The 10,000-nt window shown below is 49.6% G+C and overlaps 1 protein-coding gene across 1 annotated transcript in view; it reads left to right on the top strand.

Moving 5' to 3' along the window:
- The window catches only part of LOC105560717 (SET and MYND domain-containing protein 4), a 40,418-nt gene that overhangs the window by 21,319 nt on the left and 9,099 nt on the right, over positions 1–10,000 (top strand). The window contains exons 4-5 of the mRNA XM_012010070.1: positions 8,294–8,510; positions 9,345–9,466. Coding sequence (XP_011865460.1) covers positions 8,294–8,510; positions 9,345–9,466 — 339 coding nt within the window. The remainder of the gene's footprint in view (positions 1–8,293; positions 8,511–9,344; positions 9,467–10,000) is intronic.

Genomic DNA, 10,000 nt, shown 5'->3' with positions numbered 1-10,000 from the left:
GTTTGATGAAACGTCGGTCGGACCCCGGTGCGCGGCGATCCGGTTCCGATCCGAGCGACGTCGAATCCGTGCGAGAATGCGGCCGCGCGCCGGGTTGAGAAGCGAAACACGGGGCCGGCTATGGTTTCCATGGTAACCCACACAGAGTCGATTTTCCCGGGAAACGCTTAATTCAATATTCCTTTGGAAGACAGGCCGCCACACACACATACACACACACCTATATATATATATATATATATATATATATATATATATATATATATATGCAAACATATAATGTGCGCCGCTTAAACGACGTCACGATGGACGATGGACCGCGCGAATCTGCATCTCTTGACAAAAGAAGAGCCTCGACGCCGCCGCGTATTAGAATACGCGGCCACCTCGGCGTGCCGATCGTATTGTGTAACGTATTGTGCGCTAACGCGCCTTTTAACATATCGAAGATCGCCGGGGCGGCCCGGGGCTCCCCTCGCTCTCCCTCCCCCTCCTCCTCCTCCTCCACCCCGTAACGAAATTCGTCTAGACGCGGATAACTCTATTGGGCTCTTCTTCTCTATCGGCCCGCCTCTCGCGTCCCAAGCTATCCGCGCGTCGCGCGATCCCGCTGCGTTTGTCGAGCGCGGGGGAAGAGAGAGAGGTTACTCTGCCGTAGAATAATAAAAATGTATATATATATATATATACGTATATATATATATGTATATAATTCCTCTCCGCCGTGCCGGAAGAGGCGAATTCGTCGCCGCGCCGAGTCTTGGTCGATTTTCATTCTCCGCGAAATCGCATTTTCGGAATATCGATATAAGTGATGGAATATCGGTTCCCTCTGTTTCCCTCCCGTTTCCCCCACCCACCCATCTCCCCCCCCCCTTCGGCCCCGTCAATCGCGATCGAGCACAGGGAGATTTGCGGGAACAATCGTAACAATTCCAACCGAATTTTTAGGCGCTTTTCGGAGACGGTTCTTCGAGCGGGTTTACCGCGCGTTAGCTGCACGCCGGGATCTATATTGGAATAGTCCTCTTCGACTCCGGTTCGTTTGAACGGTGCTTTTAGCGTGAATGTGCAATCACGGGGAGCGAGCGCGATAAATCGCCCGGCGTGTGGAACTCTTTTCGGCTTCCTCGGATACGCTCTACGTAGGAATGCGTCGATAGCGTTTAAATCAGGCAAGCGCGGCGCCCCATCGCGCGCGTGCAACGAGAGGAAAAGGGCGGCGGTATATAGATAGGTAGGTTCGGTTACAAACTTTGCTGGGAGGGGGGGGGGCGGGGGGGGGGATAAATCGAGCAGAAGAACAAAAAGACACTTTCCAATTACGGCCGGGGGCCCCGGCCCCCGTGGCCGGTGTAGCTGACGGCCAGTTAGGTACAAAGAGACGAATCGACGTCGATAACTTGGCGCGCGCATCATTTGAGCGCCAAATACCATGTCGAAAAATATCGGATTTCCCGCGTAAACGAGGCGTGCCGTCCACACGGAAAGATAGAAGGGGATAGGGAGAGGAGAGAGAGAGGGAGGGAGGGAGAGGAAAAGCAGACGACAGGCCGTCGAACAATTCCATGCATTCGTGAGCGTGCGCTACCGACGGGGATGTGTATATGATATTATTTCGCCGATGTTTCGCGCACCGGCCCGGACTATTGTTGATCGAAGGGTGTCCCCCCGATCTGTCTCTGCTTTGCTTGCCCGAGGGTAGCCGACCCGCCTGAGAACACAGTCGTCGGGATCCGCACGGTCGCTATTGAATCTGCGCCTATACCGCGCGAAATAACATTGCGAAATTTCATGAATTATTTCGACGTGAAACGACGACTCGGGGAGCGGGTCTTACGTCCCGTAATGTCGGGATTGATTGCCTCAAGATCGCTGCCGGGGAGAGCGAATTAAAATCTCCGTCCGACAACCCCCCTCCCCCGCCCCCTCGCATTATCCATAAATTGATAAAGTCGCGAATAACTGATTAAAGGAATAAATTGAGTTTGTGAAAGTAAAGATGTCCAGTGTCGCTGTTTATCGAGTCGAGCGATACACTTAAGTTACAACCGCGTGACGCAACGATTTACTAATAACAGCGACGATACGTTGATAACGTAAAATATTGTTTGTGGAGAAAAAGGGGGCGGAAGGGGAGAGAGAGAGAGAGGAGGAGGATCGATATCTCGATGTGGGTTAATCGTATTTCACCGTGACTGAAAATTTAGTATTATTGAAAATCCTTATTTCGCAGCTAATTTGAAACGTTCCGTCGTACGGGAAGACACATCTGCGTCTGACAGCGCTGATCTAGATTCGTTCCAGAGTCGCGTTTGTACGCCGATTCGCGACTCGCCTCGTGACGTGTCCAAAGGCACGAGACATATTCGTCGTTATTTCACGAACGTTTCATGATGCGGGAGATACGATTATCGAACTCCGGATAAAAGCACTCCGGGCGCGCTGAGTTTAATTAGATTTTTATTCGGGCGCTTTATCGGGAGGGTAATAAAATAACTGCGCGAATATTTAGCGATGGCACTGGTATTTAGCATCGGAAACGGCCCGGCCCCGATTTATTTACGCGAGTGTCCGTATCGCAGAGCCGGCAATTAGCGATCAATCGATCGGAATTAAAAAATATGAAATTTTGATCTCTCGCCGATAACTGTGATTAATGGCGAGTAACGCCGATCATCGCGGGGAGCGCGGGGGATGATGGACCGGCGCGGCAGGATTGATTGCGCGCGCTCTCGACTGCATATTTTATTCGTATAAATGCCGCTTATGCGTCACTGACGGACGCTTTAAAAGCGCTGATAGGCAAAAAAAATAACTATTTTTCAATTTTATTCCGCGGTAATGGCGGCGAGCGATATTCCCAGGCTACGTTTTTCAGGGCAATGGCTCCCTCCTCTCTCTCTCTCTCTCTCTCTTACACAATGTACAGGTGAACCGGCGAGAATGGCTCGACTCGCGCGGACTCGCGGAGATGAGATGCCTGGAATTTCTCAGGCAGTGACGAAACTTTGTTTGCCTCGTGGACTAAAAATTAAATTAAAAGACGCGTCGCGGCATAGAGCATCCGCCGCGCCGCGGCGATACATCACTCACCCCCTCTCGCTCTTTTAATACTCATCAGATTGGATTCATTTGTCTCCCTAAACTTTTTAGAAAATCTTCCCGATTCGCCGGGCCGTTAACGCTAAGCGGCGGAAATAAATTGAAAGTCTTTTCCCGACCGGGGAAAAGTTCCGCCTTGGAACGGTAACTTTGCGTGCATCAACTTCAGTAATTAGCTTTATATTAATTAATAAATTCTCTCGCAGTCCGTCCTTATTCGCTACGCGTACACGGCGCATAGGGATACCCCCCTCGGCGCGGCGCTCTTAATTTTAATGGCGGAATACCTGAATCTCGCGACGTCGATTCTTCCGCGGGCGGGAGGCGTCTCCGGAACGGCCGCGGGATTAGACGCATTTAAAATTGAATGTCGGAAATGTGTTGAAATTCTTAAGCCCGAATTAACGGAGCTTAATCGGCGATTTCCATCGGCGGAGTCTCGATTCGGATTCAATAGGCGGACTTTGTATTCTAATAAAGCCCGCGGCGACTGCTCCTGTTTCGGGCGACTGCGGAGAAAAATTAACTCTCCCGAGACGTGACTCGTTCCGATAATATAAAGGCATTATTTCCTGCTTGTCTAAAGCCTGAATGCGAGCCGAGGCTACGCCCGACTAATTGATCGTTAAGAGCATCCCTCGGCTGAGCCAGCCCGGACCGTTTCGCGCGCTCAAACAGAGACAAGCGCTTCTTTGTTTTCGAACGTCGAATTCTAGCACTGCAAAGCGCCCCTCGAGGGCTCGTGGCTTAAGCCGGAAACGCGCGATTCGAGGGTTGCCGCTGCAGGTGCGGCCGTTCGTAGCTAAACTTCATTTACTTCAGCTTCCCCCACCCCCTCCCGCCCTCGGTCTGTAACCACTCACGAGCCTGACTACGGCCCAATCAAATTAGAAGAGCGTTCAAAGTATCAGCGTCATTGCCGCAAATGGACTCGTTTAATTTCTTAAAATTCCGGCGCTACGCGAACGCGATTGCGCAACACGCGATACGTCGGCCTCGTAAATAGCTATCGCCACGACAAATTTTATTTATAAGAAAATTAACCGTTTCTTTTTCGAGTGCTCTTTTTCCAGACGATTCCGCTTCCGCCAGTAATTTACCTTCCGTTAATAATTGAGCATCCCCCTCGCTCTCGCAGAGAAATAATATTTGTTATTTATGGCTCGCTTATTACAACTCATCGCATCCTCTTTATCGTAGCGCCGCTACCTTCGATTAATCTTCAACATCGGCAACATGACTTTTTCATCATCCAGAATAACGCCGGCCTGGGGCGTTAATTTTTCAGAATTCGCTAACAGAGAACGCGCGGTCGAAAACTTCGGCTTTAATCCGAAAGTTTTTGCGCGTTCTCAATGAGTGAAAACAAGGCAAGCTCGACGGGAGGAGAGCGAAATACCTTTCGAGAAGGAAATTTAATAAAATATCCCGGACACGCGGGACGCATTGTTTTTTTTTTCACTGTTGATTGCAGCGACCCCGCAAAGTGGACGAATGGAGTCGTCTGTCGGACCTTCGTTCGGGAATAATGAAAGGATAATGACCGTATGGAGAATCTCGGAGCGGGTCATTCCGAGATTTCGCAGACCGGGGATCCTCCGTGGATACAAGTCAATATAAATTCATGTTATCCACGTGTAAATTTGGCGCTCGCGCGCGAATGAATATTTTCTCCATTCATCGCGCGCCGTACGTTCTTCACGGTAATCGGCCCGCCGGATCCGTAAATTAGTAAATGGATCCTGCAATTTTAACGCGCGCTCCGTGCCCATCCGCGGGCATTATTCCCCCCCGACATATTTTTTTTTTTCGACCGACGACGGGCGCGACGTTTCGTTAACTATACAAACGGGGAAAATATCCGAAGTCGCGCGGGATGAAATTCGAGCGGATGTGACTCGCGCGCACGCCGGTGATTATTCCGTGACGCCCGTGACGCCGCGTGACAAGATGAAATGTCCGCGGACGCAAATGACGAGCGAAAATATAAGGGAAAGCGTAACCGGATAATGTTTTTATAATATCGAAATGAATACGGTAGGAGACGCTGCTTATTGCCCTCTCTGGAATTAATGTCCGACCGACGTGGATTACGCTATTGCGCGAGGATACATCGCCGTGATAATTGGTACAAAATGGAAATCACTTGCGCCATCGTTGAATTCGCTTAGCTTTTGCTAATCGGTAATTCTTATCCCCCCTCTATCGAATTAAAAAAGATTGACTTACTGTATTGAGACAAGAGTAACTTTATGTATTCTTGCGTTTAGAATAAATTTTCCCCCCACCTTGCAACGCGCGAAGTTGACATCGCGATACTCGACAAAAGACGATACTATCGTTTTATTCTAGATTTGAGAATTTCTCATTTAAGATCAAAATATTCCTTTCTCTATAATAAATATGATTGGCGATATGTCGATCCTACTTTATGATAGATTCAAGTGTAATAGCATTGGATCCGGAAATTTTGTCGGTGGGTGTGGACTTGCCTACACAGTTGGAAAATTTGTGTTTTCTTGTTAAAAGAAATGCCCGTTAAAATTTTTGTGTTAAATGGTTAACACATTCATGTGTTAATTTAACAGATTGCTCTTATGTTAATTGACCTTAAATGTAAAATTATTAAAATAACTGAAAAGAAATGTTAAAACAGCACAATGTGTACTTATTTTGTAATCTTACACAATACATATGTTCTATATTATTAGTAACAAGATTTATCTGTTAAAATTTACAGAACGAAATGATTTGATTTTATTCTATATAACATAAGAGAGTGATCTCGGACCATTTGGCTTATTACATCTGGACCTGGATAGATCAGTTGGAAGAGCACTCGCCTGGCAAGCTGAAGGTCCTAGGTTCAAATCCTAGCCCGTTACTTTTCTCGCCGAAAAATAAGTGGCGTGTCTTATTGTTAGTGCCTACCTCCCCGAAGATACATTCCTATTTATTATGAAATGTAAAAATTACATTTTTTTAAATTCGTTTTGTCATTAAAAATATGTTAAGTTTACACAAAATTTATGTTAAATGATTTTGAGATTTGCATTTATCTTGTGTTAAAATATTAACAGACTATTAGTGTGATCCTTTAACATATCCATATTATGTTAAATTAACACAAAAATTTGTGTGGACCGTTTGGGACATGTGATATCTGTTAAATTTAACACAAATTTTTCAACTGTGTACTCTCTTGGCGGGCGTCTCACCAATTTGACCACTGAGGCACGTGGTAATATTTGTCGCAATAACAGTATAAAGGTGATACCTTCGCGTCTGTTTTACGACTTTAAGCTGCGCGCCGATTCGGGTTGTAAATTTTCTTAACTTTATCTACGGCGAGGGGTTAAAAGTTAAAACGCACTCACCGAGAGCGAAGTTGGAGCCTCGCACGGATATCGCGGATATCGTCGCTTCCCGACGAACCATGATTAATCGGCTCGTCGTGTGTACACATCCCCCTTCGGACCGTAGCAATTTCTTCCATTCATTACAACGCCCTCGGTGGGCAGCATGCCACACGCGAGCGGCGTGGCCGGGATAACCGGAAATGGCGTTTCGCGCCGGGATTACGGGCTTGTTTACACATTCCCGTTAACCCGGAGATCCCTTGCGGGTGTCTTAAATCATGGCGGAATTTCCGCCATGTGTAAATCGGATTAACAGTAAAACGAAGACGGCGCCGCTTCATTAAGCTCCATTATCGGAGACGCCGTCGCGCGGCGCCGAGCGGAATTCCGATTTATCGCGATTGATTCCGGTGAATCCGAGCGTCCAACGACGATCCTACGGAACGGCCCGAGCGGAATCACTGAAAACGTATCCCTTTCTTAAATTTAATCCTAAATATGTAGACCTTAATAAGCATCGCTTGTATAATACATTCGAGATAAACGATCGACGGTTGCGTGTTTTTAATCAAGAAACATTTTCGCCAGTCACGTCGAATAATTCCTCAACCTTTGTTGCTTCGTTCGCTGCCGAAGAATTGGATCTTCGACCTCATTTGTTTTACAAACGATTGGATTTATATTTTAAACAGAAATCACGGCAAAACTGATTAAACAATTCCGACGTCTCGCGGATCCGTCCCATTGTCAAGTTCGGTTGCGTTCAATCGGTATCTCGCGTTCGTCTCGGTGGGAGCGCGAGGGTCCCAGCTCGTCGACGCGAACGTCTCCGAGATCTCGGCAAGGCTCGCGATCTCGATCGCGGGGGACCAAGGCCGAGGCAAGATCGCCGCGCAGTCGCGCGACTTCTCCGCCCTTTCCTCCTCTCTCTCCTTTTTCTCCCCCCCTCTCCACCTCTCTTTCTCTCTCTCTCTCTCTTCTTCTCTCGTCCTTCCTTATCGCATACGTGCCTCAGTCGCGATGAACCGTCGCGTCAGCCGGCGCGCGTACGGCCCGTAGTAGGCCGTAGTACACGGCCTACCCCCCCCCCCCCCTCACCCTGCCGCGGCCGTTCATTCATGAACGGCAGAGCGTGGCCGGAACTTTTCGCGCCGCCGACACCCACCCTCGCCGATGGAAATCGACGCGGAGGCGCGGGACAAAGAGCGCCGCGCGCTCCACGCCTATCTCGTCGAGTATCCTCGAGATAACGCGCGTGTATGCGCACAGAGAGTGCGCGGAGAGGAATATCACAGCGCGCGCTCACACACACATATACACATACACACACACGCACACACGAGGCGCTACCGAACGATATCCGAAACGCTCGGAGGCGAAAGAGCGAACTGGAGAAGGGTTATTTTCTCGTTTTGCCCTCGTATCGAAAATCCGTGGCGGAAAAAAGAGGAGGGGGACGGGGGGGGAGAGAGAAAACGAAGCCGCGCTTCTCCTCCCGGATTTTCGATACCGCGCTCGCGGAGCATCGCGCGCGGCGTTGGACGAAAAGCTGAAAATACACCGTGGCGTATTATGTTATATTTATATATCCTCGACGTATTCGCGAGACTCGCCCCGCTCAACCCCTCCCTCCCCCCTGCCCCCGCCGTCCGGTTTCGCGGGCGTTCCGCGTTTATTAAAGAGCGTTTAAAGTATCGTTTGCGCCCGCCGCGTAATTTTCGTCGACGCAGTCGGCGTGGAATCCCGCGTATCCCTCCCTTTAACGCGCGCCGGGGCGAGACTCGCTTTAAGAAAGCGCACCCCGCGCTCTGTGTGTTGCGTGCTCGCAGGCAACGGCGGTGGCGGCACGCCGTTAAACGGCGCCGTTAATTCCGAGCTCCGTTGGTCGTCCGGCGCCCTGGAAATCCGCGAGACCACGACGGCGGGTAAACACGCCGTCGCAACCGCGGAAATACATCCGGGTGATATTCTGCTGGCCGAGCCGCCGCTGGCGGGCTGTCTCCTGCCCGAGTTCTACGGCACCCATTGTCAGCATTGTTACGCGAGGTGAGGAGAAAATTGCCGTCGGGTTCTCTCACCCGAGTCCCCCACCCCTCCCTTTCCCGCCCGGATTTAATGGACGCGCCTTAGGCGGTGCGTAATCCACCGTGTGTAGCTTCTGCTTTGTCTATACGTGTACGGCGGCGGTGGCGGCGGGGCCCCACCGTCGCCCCGTTATCCGCAGCTTTTTACGGATAAACCCGCGACGGCGAAAGAGAGAAAATGGATTTCATTAACCCGAGCGACGCCCGGGCACGAGGCGCGCGCGACCAACGACGTACGCGGACGGGGAAAACTCGTTTATTACGCCAAGATAAAAGCCGCCCGCGCCGATCGAGCCGCGAAAAATTTCAAAACGGCACGCATGTTTAAAGGCGACACCCGCAAAGCCGGATCTAGACCGGATTTGCAAGCGCGAACGCACACGAGCGAATGGGCCTGCCCTCGGTGTGCGCGAGCGGCGCCGCACGTAGTCTGGATCTGGCTTTAAAGGCATCGGGAATTGATTTTCCAGGCGTTTTATTTATCTCTCTCTCTCTCGTAAATTTGTCGTCTTGTAGAAATTTTATTTATCTTTCGAAATTATCCTGTCGAATGATCTCGACGACGCTTCTACGGAGCGACGTGGATTCGTTAAATCGTTGGTCGCATTTAGAACGTATTACTCGAGATTGCGTGGATCGATCCAAGGAGAAATTTACCTGGATTGAAATCTTGCCCGCCCGCGCGGCGATAGTTTCCCCTTCGGCTTTTATTCATCAATTTGCATAATTCGCCTTCCTCCTCGGACTAACCCCGTTTTCCTTTCGATCGATTTACGAATATCCGGGAAATTTTTAGACTGAGGGCGCCGGTCGGGTGTCCGAGCTGCAGCTGCGTTGCCTTTTGCGGACGAGACTGCAGGGACGTCGCGATGGCGACGTATCACAAGTACGAGTGCAAAGTTCTGGCGCTGCTGATAGGTAAGAACACGAACGGTCGATTCAATGTCGGTATATAATGTATACAGCGTTTCGATAACAGATGTAGTTTCAGCGGACGTTGCGATAACGGGCGGTAGTTTTGGCCACCCTCTGCCTAAACTTGAGCGGATTTAAACTTTCGCCATCGGTTCTCGCGATGTTTGAGATTTCGCGATTAGCGACCGCGACATTTTTCAGAAACGTGTTCAACGAAAATAACGTCCGGGCGGAACAGTTGCGAAACTTTTCGTCTCGATCCGACACAAGTGTTGGTCCACAATCTCGCCTTTAAGTACGCTGCAAGCTTTAAGCCGTAAAAAATTAACCAATTACAGGTTAGACCCCCCCCCCCCACGGAAAAATATATATTTCATTATACAGGGTGAGTCTTTCCATATCCGACAAAATTTTTGAGAAGGTAGAACGGATCGAGATGAATGGAAAAGTCCTGTACCATTTTGCAATTTTCGTAATAGTTAACGAGTAATTAATTATTAAAAATCGTTGTCTTAGGCCGGCCTACTGCCCAATTCG

This window comes from Vollenhovia emeryi, unplaced genomic scaffold, assembly GCF_000949405.1.
Source record: "Vollenhovia emeryi isolate VEMERY1.0 unplaced genomic scaffold, V.emery_V1.0 DF939224.1, whole genome shotgun sequence".
Lineage (NCBI taxonomy): Eukaryota > Metazoa > Arthropoda > Insecta > Hymenoptera > Formicidae > Vollenhovia > Vollenhovia emeryi.
This window is presented reverse-complemented; position numbering and strand designations above follow the sequence as displayed.